The sequence below is a fragment of the Sorex fumeus genome, unplaced genomic scaffold (assembly GCF_029834395.1).
Source record: "Sorex fumeus unplaced genomic scaffold, SorFum_2.1 ptg000013l, whole genome shotgun sequence".
In the NCBI taxonomy this organism is placed as follows: domain Eukaryota; kingdom Metazoa; phylum Chordata; class Mammalia; order Eulipotyphla; family Soricidae; genus Sorex; species Sorex fumeus.
The window spans coordinates 34330849-34344992 of NW_026606070.1; the positions used below are offsets into that span (position 1 = coordinate 34330849).

The 14144-nt window shown below is 34.4% G+C and overlaps 1 protein-coding gene across 3 annotated transcripts in view; it reads left to right on the forward strand.

Moving 5' to 3' along the window:
- Positions 1–14144, forward strand: part of GABRA2 (gamma-aminobutyric acid type A receptor subunit alpha2) — a 130213-nt gene that overhangs the window by 71091 nt on the left and 44978 nt on the right. For all 3 annotated transcript variants that reach the window (XM_056111119.1, XM_056111118.1, XM_056111120.1), the window contains exons 5-8: positions 3548–3768; positions 5258–5340; positions 9844–9987; positions 11817–11969. In XM_056111119.1, coding sequence (XP_055967094.1) covers positions 3548–3768; positions 5258–5340; positions 9844–9987; positions 11817–11969 — 601 coding nt within the window. The remainder of the gene's footprint in view (positions 1–3547; positions 3769–5257; positions 5341–9843; positions 9988–11816; positions 11970–14144) is intronic.

The following is a 14144-nucleotide window of genomic DNA, read 5'->3' on the forward strand; positions in this document are numbered from 1 at the left end:
TATTTAATCTGTCATATATTCTAGAGAGCAGAATTTTATTGGAACGCAGCCACTCCGATTTGTGTATTGTTTTTGGAGTCTTTTACATAGTAATATGAGAGTTGGGATACTTGTCCGGGAAAATTTAAATGCGTATTAAATAATCCTGAATAAAGTTTGTTGATCTCTCATCTACACTAACTTTTTTTTAAATCATTGAATCACCATGAGATACACAGTTACAAAGTCATTTATGATTGGGTTTCAATCATACAATGTTTCATCACCAACCCTCACCAGAGTACATCCTCAGTGTTCCCACTTTCTCTGTCCCCACACATCTGCCTCTGTGAGAGTCTCTCTCTCTCTCTCTCTCTCTCTCTGGCATTATATTTTGCAGTATTGGTACTGAAAGGTTATCATATTTGTCTCTTTACCTACTTTCAACTCTCAGTTCTTCAGAGCGATAATTTCCAAGCATCATTGTCATAGCTGTTCACTTTATTCTAGCTGCCCTCTCCCCACACCCACTTGTGGCAAGTTTACAATCGTGGACCATTCCTCCTGGCCCTTGTTTCTACTGTCCTTGGATATTAGCTAGACTAAATTTTGACACCTACAAACTAAGAACACTGTATAAGAATAAATGTTTCTGGCATCATTGCTTATAATAATAACAATCATAAATAGAAAAGTATTGAATTAACAAGAAAATAAAAATTATGAAATATGCTTGCAAAAATATGCTGTACAACAATGAAAATTTATCAATATACTAGGTACATTGCCATGAATAAATCATTATGTAATTAAAAATGTATATAAATAGCAATCACTTGGTACCATTTATATAAATGCTAAAAGTGCTATGCAGAATGGAATGTTTGTGTGTGTGTGTGTGTTTGTGTGTATGTGTGTGTGTAGTAAAGATAAAAACACTTGGGTGGAATTACAAACATATATTTGAAGGAAATTAATTCCTTAGGAAAGTTTGAGGAAGGGTAGAAAGAAGAGAAAAAAATATCAGTAATATTTATGATATTTCTGCTGGTGTTTATTAGGAGGTATTTGTAATATTCCTTATATTCTCATATTTCTGGACAAATAAAATGATACCCAGGTAACATCCTAAGGCATTTTATGAAGAAATACAACTTGACTGGTAGACAGAGGATGTGTTTATAATTGCATTATATAATTTTAGTAATAAAAAACTTTGTAGGAAGGTACAGAGAGCTTACAGTGCACATTTTCCAGGTGTTCCAGGGATTGAAAATGTGTTATAGGTAGAGTTCTTGACCTGGATAGGTGGGAAACTTGTTTTATTGATAAAATTGCCTAAAGCATAAAAGTAATGCCTTTTTTGGGGGCGGGGTGGGCCAAGAAAGACCTGAATGTCAGGTCAGGTACCATAGATCTGCAGCAGCACACACCTGGGGCACTAAATGCTCAGAAGCAAATTGTGTTCCTGAAAATCACTGTTTACAAACATTATGTACCTTATATATGGTAGGGATTTTGGAAGTCCTTTGAGCAATAGGCTCTAAAGTAGACACTATGCCAGAGTGTTACAGATATGGGAAAATTTAATTTGAAGTTTTATAAAAAGCTGTAAAATGCATTGCTTTCTGGAAGCACATCTAAATAGTATATATTCATAATCAACTTGGTTATGGGAGAGTGAACATGCACTTGCACAAAATCTTATCAGATGAGGCTTTTTGTCTGTGCTAATATTCTGTATCCATTCCAGTTTTGAGAAGTATTTCCTTGATCAATATTTGTGCAATGATTTTATTTTTATATATGTACTATCTTTGTGATCTGCCCTTTAAACACACAGTTTAGTTCAGTGAAATTTCCAGTTTCTGATAAATTCCCATTTTGAAATTTGTATTCTTTATAGCTTTGTTCTCAAAGGACATTGCTTGCATTTTTTTATTCCAATCCCAGTAGTATAATTGAATACTTTAGTTGCTATGTGTGTAATTGAGCAAACGCACAATAAGATAATATTCAATAGCTTCTTAACATTGATCACAATTGTGGTTTGTGTATCCTATCTAAATGGTATGGGGGCTAGAGAGATAGTACAGATGTATAAGAGCTTATTGACCCCATTTAATTCCTCATGTTGTATATGGTTCTCCAAACACTGTCAGGATTTATCCCTAAGCACAGAGCCAAGAATGAGCAGAGAGAGAGAGAGAGAGAGAGAGAGAGAGAGAGAGAGAGAGAGAAAATAGGAAAAGAGAAGAGAGAACAGGAAGAGAGAAACATGAATATTTGAAATTACATTACAGATGAATATTTGAAAGTACATTTGCTGCAGCATCGATGGAACTGGAAGATATGTTAAATTGTTAAATAAAGTGAGACAGAAGAATGAAAAACATATATCACTTACATGTGGTATTTTGAGTTACTGGATGAGGAAATGTAATGATTTAATGAGAGGGATGCCTAGAACACCCTTGGCCCCAGAGCAGAGGGAGGAGAAATAAAGAAATAGAGTGAACAGCAAGGGAAGAAAAGTTAAATGAGAAGCCATGGGGCCAGGGTCAAGGTGATTCAAGTACATCAGTAATGTAAAGAATGATAGAGCTAAATATCCAATACACAGTGTCAACAACACTGAAATCATGAGACCCTAGCTTTAATAAGCAAACTTAAAAGTTACTTGTCAAGATGGTAGGCTGGAGCTGAGTGTGGCTGGGGGGGTTTAGGAGTCTGGGAACACTGGTAGAGGGAAGTTAAGACTGATGGTCAGATCAAGGATGGAACATTGTGTGTCAAAACTCCAACCATGAATAACTTTGTAACTGACTGTGCTTTAAAAAACAAATTTTGAACCAAAATACTTTAAAAGATTTTAAAATGAAAAAAATGAAGTACATATTAACTTGAGAATTTATTTGTAAAGTATTCCTAATGTAAGCATTGTAATAAACTGATAAACTGTCAGATATTTTACAACTAATTTATTGGGGAAAACTATTAATATTATCCTTGATGCATTATTGCTAACAATAAGGCATCTTTTTTTAGGTTTATGAAAGTAATATGCGACTCTTATAGTTGCATTGGGAATAGGAGATAATCACGAGATAAAAGTGCATTTGATAATTTTTAATTTTACTTTTTTTTCTTTTCTTACCTTTTAACTTTTTTCCTGCTCTATAATTTCTGCCACTGTGAAGACTGCTTTCCTATTCTTTATTGAGATAAACTGCTTAAGAGTCCACCCAGATCCTGCCCCAACCATGCCTCTTCTCTTGGTTGTCCTACACCATATGATGCAATTAAAGCTGCTTTTATTTGCTCAATTATTAAAGTATGAGTAAAGTGAAATTGTCTATAGTTTTTCTAACTGTATGTAGCTCATGACATAAGCATCCATACTTCATCCCGTTATATGTAGAAACGTTTCTTGCTAAGACATTATCTTTATGATCCAAAATCTAATTCTCTTAATATAGTACCCTTGATCATACTTTATGATATGCTACAGTGTCGTTGTAACTAAAACCATTTATTATATACAACGGAATGCTATTTTGTGTTTTAGGAATATACAATAGATGTTTTCTTTCGGCAAAAATGGAAAGATGAGCGGTTGAAATTTAAAGGCCCAATGAACATCCTTCGACTTAATAACTTAATGGCAAGCAAAATCTGGACTCCTGATACCTTCTTTCACAATGGGAAAAAATCAGTTGCTCATAACATGACAATGCCAAATAAGCTTCTGAGAATTCAGGATGATGGCACTCTGCTGTACACAATGAGGTATGTTTTTAGGTTTGTTATATGCCTTTAAATGCTAAGACATCTGTGGGTCAAAAAGGATCATCCTAATTGTCATGTATGGTCTTTCCATAATATTATTAAAGTACCCGATAAGGTGCTGTGCAAATGCTTGAATATTAAAAAGATAAAGATTAAATAAGTTTTATTAGTTTTGTTATCATAATTTTCACAGTAAATTTTTAAGGGAGTAGTTTTAGTATCATGATTTTAATTTTTCTTTTAAAATTTTCTTTATATTATTATGCAATTTTTTTAATAACAGAAGTCGAAAAATAAAGCAAACTAACTTTTTGAAGCTTTTTATCATGAATTACATGTAATGCATTATTAAACGTTTAAAAATATACTATTGGAACTATAACAGAATTCCATTTTAATCATGCGCATAAATATATTTTAAAATAAGTTATTTTTAACTTAAAGGAAACATTCACAAATCTAAATGATGCACAGGAAAGAGTTAAATCATTGATGCCATTAAGTTAATAGAGTGAGAGCTAGGCATGTCATCTTTTTTATATCATTATTTCATAATATATATTAATTGGTGAATTTCTGTTGTGAAAGTTATTCAAGAGGGAAAATACCAGCAGTCTGATCTTTCAAAAAAAAAATTGAGGACTCATTACTAAATGATCTTTGCCTAAGGTGCAAGTGTTAGCTCTTCTGTACTTTGAATCTAACTACACAGGTGTAGTGACCCTGTTGATTTTACCCTCTGGCAATGTCTGTAGGTTGAATCAGTGATAAGGTTCAGGGAAATGATTACATTGGTTTCTACCTAAGTCCTCTTTTTGATGTAATAAAGATTATTGTCCACATTTGTTTTATTCATCATGAGATTTTTAAAACCTTTTATTTAGTACCCATTTTGTCACTTTTTGTGTGAAATGAAATGACCAATAATTATATGAGTTTCCCTGATTATTCCTTTGTGATCTTGTAGATACCGAAAAAAATACTTAGTATTCATAATTTTTTCCGTAATTTTTCCAGTCTAATTTTAGAAAGATATTGCTAGGATATACATCTCTATTTGTATTTATTTCTTGCTTTACATTTATAACTAGACATATACAAACATATTTCTGGTTCACTGGCAGTTTAAATAATTTTTAAGGAGGCAACCATGAGCCATTTTTAAAAACTCTCAATATCAATTTTTCTATACGATCTTAATAAATACCTTTAAAAATGCATATAGTCTAAAGAAACTTCAAAAGAAAACAATTAATTATTCTTTAGAAGTAACTATAATTACTTAACTTCATGTTTTATATGTGCTAATGTCTTCAAGAGAATAATCTACATGTAAAAGAACAAAAGCATGCATTCATGTCAATTACCCTAAAAAAATGCAGCTGCATAGGTCCTATGTCATCCTTGTTGATTTTATTAGCAACTATATGGAGTGGCTTATCTTCACTTTCTAATCTGCTTAAACAAAGAGTGGAATTTTGACTTTTAGGCTTACAGTCCAAGCTGAATGTCCAATGCACTTGGAAGATTTTCCAATGGATGCGCATTCATGTCCTCTGAAATTTGGGAGCTGTAAGTATGAGACTGAACTTACATGTTTTCGGTTAGTAATACCAGGGTTAGACAGCAAACATCTTAACTTCACAATTTCTTCTTATAATGTGAAATGCTTACATTTGCCCCACCCACAAGCAATATGTATGCTGATTTGCCACAAGGAAATAATTGTAGAGCACTATTATATTTTCAATGTCACTGTCACTGTCATTGTCCTCCCATTGTTCATCGATTTGCTCGAGCAGGCCCAGTAACGTCTCCACTGTGACACTTGTTACTGTGTTTGGCATATCGAATACGTCACGGGGAGCTTGCCAGGCTTTGCCGTGCAGGCAAGATACTCTTGGTATCTTGCCCGGGCTCTCCGGGAGGGGTGGAGGAATCGAGCTCAGGTCGACCACGTTGGCTGCATGCAAGGCAAATGCCCTACTCGCTGTAATGTCATTATACCATAATCATGTTATTAAATTACAACCTGATTGACTATTTGTAGTATTTAATATATTTATTACAAATTTCTATGCTATATAGTATATAATTTATATTTTATGTTAATATTTATGATACATTGATTTTGTACTCTATAATATGAATATAAACATAAAGAAGATATATTATAACTTCTTTGATGGTAAGGACTATGTCTTTTTTAAGTGCTACCTTCTTTTGCCAGTGCTTACATAGTAAAATATGTAAAATAAATGTTCCAATATTGTCAAAGAGGAATAAATTATAAAGGACAGATTCTATTGCTGATTAAAACTGCAATCATCCTGTTATAAGTGGCAGACATGAAATCTGAATATGCATAGATTATCTTCCTACTTTCTAACTAATGGGAGGGGATTTCTTATATCCTCAGAAAAATTTGAAGTATGTGACATCCATATCTGGATTACTAGTTGTAGGCACATTCCTTATACATGAAACATTTCAGAAAATTTTCTCTGCAGTTTGGTCCTTCTTTATGTCACTGGGGTTATAGCTTATATGGCAAGCAAAAGCATTCACTCATCTAAAATAACTGAAAAGTTATAAGGACAAATTATCTCCTTGGGCTCATGAGGCATTCAGAACAGTTCTGGATAAATTCACAGACATAACTAAGCAGCTTCCCTCTTATCCAAGTGGTTGGATTCCTTGGCCTTTCCAAAAGCATATTACTCTGTATCTTATCTTATATTATCTTATCTACCCTATCTGGTCAGCTTTATGCTTTTTTGTTTCTTAAACAGAAAAACAGTTCTCTCACCTTAATAAAAATAGATATGATTGGAGAGTACACTTTCAACCACAGACTTTATCATATGAAAGAAAAGGGAGGCATGGTGGCTAACATGAATACAAATCCACTAATTATTATTAGGACCATATCATTTTGTGAAATGAGGAGTTTAATCTTGTGTGTTGTGTTCATTCTTACAAAAGGTGTCAGCCCTTGACTTTCTTTGAGAAGCTTTTCTTTGTTTAACTACAAAGCATTCTTTTATTGTCATGGAAACCATCACTTTAATACTGGCATTTCTTCTAAAATTATTTAAGATAGTCAATCATGTTATACAACATAAACATAATGCTGAAAAAAATCACAGCAGATGCAGCAGAGAAAACCTCATTTGCATTGCATAAGTGGCATTAAAAAGAAAATTGAAAAGCCTTGATACTGAAGAAGTGGTTTATTCAAGATGCAGTAATGATGTAAGAAGAAAAAGCATTTTTCAGTGGACAAGTTAATGCCATTAGGATACCAAATATAAATTATGTGATATATCATTTCTGAAAAGAATATGCACTTAAAATATTTTAAACAAATTTTAAATACCTTATAGTCTATATAAGCTCTCAGAAGGAAGACCTCTTACTCTCTAGTTCTCACTCTCAGAGAACCCAGCAGGCTACTGAGAGTATCATACCCGCCTACATGCCTGATTAGAACACCTGTAAAGGTGATTAGAAGCTGCCCCAAAAGCCTCCATTCATCTCGGAGAGCCCTACAAGCTACCAAGAGTATCCTGCCTGCACGGCAGAGCCTGACAAGCTACCCATGGCGTACTCGATGTGTCAAAAACAGTAACAATGAATGGCCCTCGTTCCCCTGACCCTGAAGGAGCCCCCGATATGTCATCAGGCTACATTTGCACGTGGCAGGATGAATGGAGACAATACTGGGCCCACTGGAGAGAATTGAACAACGGGGTGATAGTGATAGTGATATAGTCTATATACAATGCACTAGAATATTCACAATGTACTATAGTATTGTGTGTTTGAAAATATTTGCTTGCCAATATCTAGAAGTGATAAGAACTACATATAATTTTTTGTTTACCATTATATCTTTAGATGATTTTAATTTTCTTTGTTAACATTTCTGATATGTTGGTTATAAAATCTACATATTCTTTCTCCTTGCCACAGTAGGTCTTGAGGCAAAAGAATGAACACTGGTATAGTTACCTCAAAACTTTAAAAGTGTGAGCAACAGCAAATTTTGAAGCATTTTCCTATAACGTATTTTAACTAAATCCAGATTTTCATCTTTCGTAATAGTAAATTAGAGTGTCTTACTAATTATTTTTAAAACTTTTACATATGGAAGTTTCTTTTCTTTTTTGTTTAAAAGTAATGTTCAAAAGTGGTGTCATTGTAATTACTTTGCAGTTTATTCACAACTAAGAACTATTTTGAAGCCCTAGGATATAAAGTGGCATCTGTGATATGCCTTTTTAACTCACTAAACTTTGCATCATTTAAAATATTATTTCAGAGAAAGCCATGATATGTTTTCATGCAGGAAACAAAATAAGCCATTTGGTAATTTACAGATGAATTCTTAGCTGGCCACATCACTTATGTTACTTAATATTATCATAATCATCAGTGTTTAATTGAGTAACTGAATATTTTGACCTTAAAAACAACTATAATTCATTTATATGATGACTATATTAACATGTCTCTGTTAATAAAATATATGCCGAAATGTTTCACACAGTGTGATTATCTGGTTATATGTGAACACATATGAAAAGTATATATTTCACTATATTTACATTTAGTATTGATGTTCGCAAGATCAGCAAAGCATTAAAAAAAACCCATAGCAAATAAGACACAAACTTATAAATGTTCACTTTATTTTTACTAATTCTCAAGTTCATCTGTGATCTTAGAGCTTGGAAGATAAGTACCAATACAACCCGACACAATATTCAACAGAAATCTTGGACAAGGCAGGAGAATGTCCTATAGAGTTAAAGGCAGAGATGCATCCAATGACAACTGACCTTTCCTTCCATTAAGAATGTCACTGTGGTTTTTAGTTCTGCTCAAGGATAAGGAGAAAATAATATTTTTAAGATTTCCTGGGGGCAGAAGTGTGCAGACATTTTTCAAAAGATCAGTTGTGTAGTAAGAATCATCTATTCAACATTGGAAGGTCTTTGACTACAGTGAGAGGTCTGTTTCCTATAGGACATTCAACATTCAAGTCACAAATAAAAAGGGAGAGAGGAGAAAATGAGAAAATGGCTATGACAATATATGCTGTATGTCTTCCAGCAGTGGTCGCTTTTCTTATGTAAATTCGGCCTCCCTGGCCAAGTAAGCTAGGGAGTTCCACCTCCAGTATTTTGAGTTCTGTATCTTCCTCATAATCCACTGCTTGGCTGGAGGGCTATTAAAGATAAATCCAGGGAGTTTTGATACATTAATTAATTTTAAATTGAACATGTCTTACATGAACTTTGATGAAACCATAGCATTCTCATTTATTTAACATGTTCTTCAGTGCGGGCGAGATACTCTCGGTAGCATACTGGGCTCTCCGAGAGTAATCAACTTATTGTCTTCCAATGAAATGCATTGTATCATGAAAGTTTTCATTTAATTCTTAATTAAGCTCCTTTTTATGTCCAGAAATCTACATCATTTTGGATTATGATTATGATTTCTTGACTGATATTTCTAAAAACACTGATTAAATGCACCTTGGATATTAATAATCTGTTTAACACAGGATCTTAATCTAATGCCATAGAACTATGGTAAGATTCTTTTAGCCACCTCAGAACCTAGAGCATTTTGCAGTCTTTAAAAGAAAATGTTTGACTTCTGAAAGTGGTTGCAAAGAAAATATTCTCGTGGCTATTATTGTTTCTCCTTGTTTATTTTACATTAACTATATTGAAGCCATTAATTTCAACATCACTGTATAACTTAAAAACGTAATCTACAGGGGCTGGAGCGATAGTACAGCGGGTGGGGCGTTTGCCTTGAACGTGGCCAACCTGGGTTCAATTCTCACCATCCCATATGGTCGCCTGAGCATGGCCAGGATTGATTCCTTAGTGCAGAGCCAGAAGAAATCCCTGAGTATCGCTGGGTGTGACCCAAAAAGGAAAAAAATGTGATCTACAAATATAAATTTTTATAGTACATCTGTCTTATGAAGTACATAATGCTAATGTTCCACTTTATTGGGGGTTCTTAATTTTCTTTTATTCTTATTTTCTACAGATGCATATACAACTTCAGAGGTCACCTACATTTGGACTTACAATGCAACGGATTCAGTACAAGTGGCTCCTGATGGCTCTCGCCTCAATCAGTATGATCTGTTGGGCCAGTCAGTTGGGAAGGAAACAATAAAATCTAGTACAGGTTAGTCAAGTGAGCCTAAGGAATAGATAATTCCTAAAATAAGGGGAAAAGAGGTAATAGGTTAAAGTCAGTGAAATGCATAAGTTTACTTAAAATGTTTAGTTCCTGAAGCTTAAGAGTGAGAAGTAATAACTGTGCTTAGGAACATTTTGGAGATATTTGGATTCTCAGTACTGACCATTTACTAAGTCAGGATTTGTATTTTATTTATTTATTTTGATTCTTATTTTGATTTTGGAAATTTATTTCTGCCTCTGTGCTCAGAAATTATATTTCTGGCAGAGCTAAGGGGGCCATTTGTAGTATCTGGGATCAAGCCGTTGGCTATAAGAAAGCAAGAGTTTTAGCTCCCTGTAATATCTTTCTGGTCCAGAATCATATATTAAAAAGATTCCAAGGCAATTCTATGTTGTGCTAAAGTCTGAGAAACTAGTGCAAACTATACTACATATTAAAATGTGTTTAAGAGTCAAGCCAGTATTAACCTCAGTGTTATGATTTCACTAGTTTTCTAATCCTTTTCTTCCTATCTTGAATAATTTATAGTTGTATAAACATTTTAATTTATGGATAATTACTATTGGCCAGTTTGGGAAAGCCATTGCTTTCTCTAAGGTCATTTTATCTAAGAATAAAGAAGGTATGTGGTTTAATTTTCCATCAGCCTATAATTAAAACCTGGAAACTGTAGAAAGGACAGAAACTATAAGGATTACCTAACAGAATCTCTAAGAATCAGATAGAACTTACTAAAGTAGATGTAGAGGAGACATAAAATGGGGAGAATTTCATGATTGTTAATTTCACCAGTGTTAAAAATGGAAAACCTAACACAGAACATAAACTGGAAAGATGAATCAAGAATACAGAATGCAATGTTTTAGGAGGATGGCTATGGGCCAAAGAGATAGTGCAGCAGGTAGGGCATTTGACTTGTTCATGGCTGACCTGGGTTTTATCTTCAGCATCCCATATGGCCCCCAGAGCACCACCGGGAGTGATTCCTGAGTGTAGAACCCAAGAGTAATCCTTGATCATTGCCAAGTATAGCCTAAAAACTTTTAAAAAGGGAATATGCTCAGATCATCCTTGACCCCTGAGAGAACAGAAGAGGAAAGAAACTGAGGTGGGAAGAAAGTTAAGAAAGGGAAATAATGGTAATTATTATAGCACAGTGATATAGCTGTATACCCAAATCACAAACTCAACAACACTGAAAACAGGAGATTCAAACTACAGTCGCCGAACTTTGAAATCTATATGTGTATACCAAGGTGACATACTGAGTTTAACAGAAAGGAACATAGGAAACATAGGGAAGTTAATAGTCTTGACTTGAAATTTAACCATTAATAATTTTGTAACTCATAGATCCTTATTATTTTTTAAGAAATGAATGTGAAATAGCAGGACTAAAGAAATAGCTAATAAGACTGGAGCACATACTTTGCAGGAGGGTTAGGTTGGCTTCTCAGGAGCTAGATAGGATGGTATTAAAACAAAAAAAGATAATTTAAATAATCTACGATCAGAGATGATTTATTAATTCTGCCCACCCCTCCACCTGTCGATAAGTATGATCTAGGGAAAGCAATGAAAAACTTGCCATAGGACATATAATGCAACTGTTGGTTCTATTAAAGTTTTCTTTTAAATCTTCTTGTTATGCTCTGGAGGCATTTAAAGGTTACATATTTCTCTTGTCATACAGGTGATCAGTCCTTTTATTTTAAATCAGGGACTGTTCTTTCTCTAATCTCTTTCATTTCTAAAATGTTGAAGCTATTGGCTATTACAGTTCCTTAAGCTTCTTAAATTTTTTCTTGCAGGTGAATATACTGTAATGACAGCTCATTTCCACTTGAAAAGGAAAATTGGATATTTTGTGATTCAGACATATCTGCCTTGCATCATGACTGTCATTCTCTCCCAAGTGTCATTCTGGCTTAACCGAGAATCTGTGCCGGCAAGGACTGTGTTTGGTGAGTTCATAACTAGGCTTGTGATGCTCAGTGAATTACGTTGAATAATGGACTTTCAAAAGTGTTATCTCCATTATCTCTCTAGGTTCTCTTATCAGTAATTTGTGGTGACCAACAGGGAGAGTTGGTTTAACTGGTTAAAAAAGAAATAGAGTCACAGATGTTGATTGAGGCTTATATGGCCAGAGCCATAAAAACTGTCTGTGAGTTGGGCCCTTAATCATCACTTTCATCATTTAGAATACATTCTGTCTTCTATATGTAAATTGTTTTGCGTTTCAAGCTTTGTCTCTAGGGTAAAACAAAACATTTTTAGAAACCTCAAAGTATTAAGGTACCATATTTCTAAGCTTTCTATTTTCATATTTGTTTTTAAATGAAGAAACAGCACTTTATGTGAGTGAGAGTCACAGACACAGAGCAAAAATACAGAGAACCCTCATTGCTAGCCTTAGTATGGTAGCAGAGTTAATTTTCTTGACTTCTACTATACAGGGGAATCACATTTAGTGATAAAGCAGATGCATTTAAGAGAAGATTCATTTAAACTTAAGCGGGTTTCATTGTTTATCCACTTTGTCAGGGATGCAAAAGAAGACACAATATAGTCTCTACATGTATCTAGCTCTGTGTAATGAAGGTAGTCAAATAAATAAAAGCAAACAGCAGCTGGGACTGGATCAGTAATACAGGGAGTATGGTGCTTGTCTTCCGTGTACCTGATCTGGGTTCTACCCCTGCACTCCATGTGATCCCTTGAGCCCTGTCATGAGTGTTTCTTGAGCATAGGCCAGGAGAAGACCTTGAATACTCCAAGGTGTAGCTCCAAAAATTAACTGGTGGCAATGCAAGAGATTATCAAAGAGGCTTTTATGAGTTGTTACAGGAGATAGCAGCATGAATCTTTCCTGAAAGAACCAGTTAGTTAGCTGAGATAATATTTGTGCTGAATCTTGAAGGATGAGTAAGAGTTTCCAGAGGACATAGAGACAGAGTCTTAGCCAGATATAAAATACTGTTAAGTGACATTGAAAGAAGAAAGAACACTATGTACTCAATATCAGAAAAGATATGGCTATGAATGTAGTTTGATGCAGATGGGATGGACTTTGTTGTTCATGTTCTTACAGTGTGTCTTTATCTTACAGCAAGAGTTGCAGAGCTCTGAGGCCATAGATCTGTGCAAAACCCTGAGATCAATGCATGATATTTAAGATGCGCTTTTTGGGGGCTGGAGTGATAGCACAGTGGGTAGGGCATTTGCGTTGCACGCAGCTGACCTGGGTTTGATCCTCGTCATCCCATATGGTCCCCTGAGCACTTTCAGTAGTAATTTCTGAGTACAGAGCCAGGAGTAACCCCTGAGCATCGCCAGGTGTGACTCCCCCCCAAAAAGCAAAAAAGATGCGTTATTTTATTAATAACATTCTATTTATACCTTTGAAGAATTTGTAAGTCTTATTCATGTGATCTTATGTATAGTATAGAATGATGTATATTTGAGAAAGCTGAATTAGAAGATTAATGTGCCTGAGGCAGCGAAAAAGCTTAGGAGGCTACAGTAGAATTCCTGATAAAAAATTTTTAGCCCTGGCCAAAATATGATTGTAGGAATTGTGGAAAATGGGTAACTTCTACAGATGATTGTGGACAAAATCCAATGGACTTGGTTAACATAGAAAAGTATAATTTAGATTATTATGTACATGTACTTACTTAGGCACTTTTAGTAGAGAATGTTGTTTTATGTAAAGGCAAAGATTTAAAGAGAAAAATGTATTTAGTTTATCATATGTATACATTTTCATGTTTCTTGTTATGTCAATTTGTATCTAGTAGACTAATATATATATTGAACATATAGTATAGTAGAAATTTAGAGTATTGATTAATAGTAGGAACTATTTACTATTCATAAGATAATCAATGGCAGGGCTGGAGTGATAGCACAGCAGGTAGTGTGTTTGCCTTGCACACGGCTGACCTGGGTTCGATTCCCAGCATCCCATATGGTCCCTTGAGCACCACCTGGAGTGATTCCTGAGTGCAGAGCCAGGTGTAACCGCTGAGCATCGCCGGGTATGACCAAAAAAGAAAAAAAAAAGATAATCACTGGTTAGTAGATAGTATAATTTATAGGACTGCAACTTTTCTCCTAGATAAATTAGACAAGTG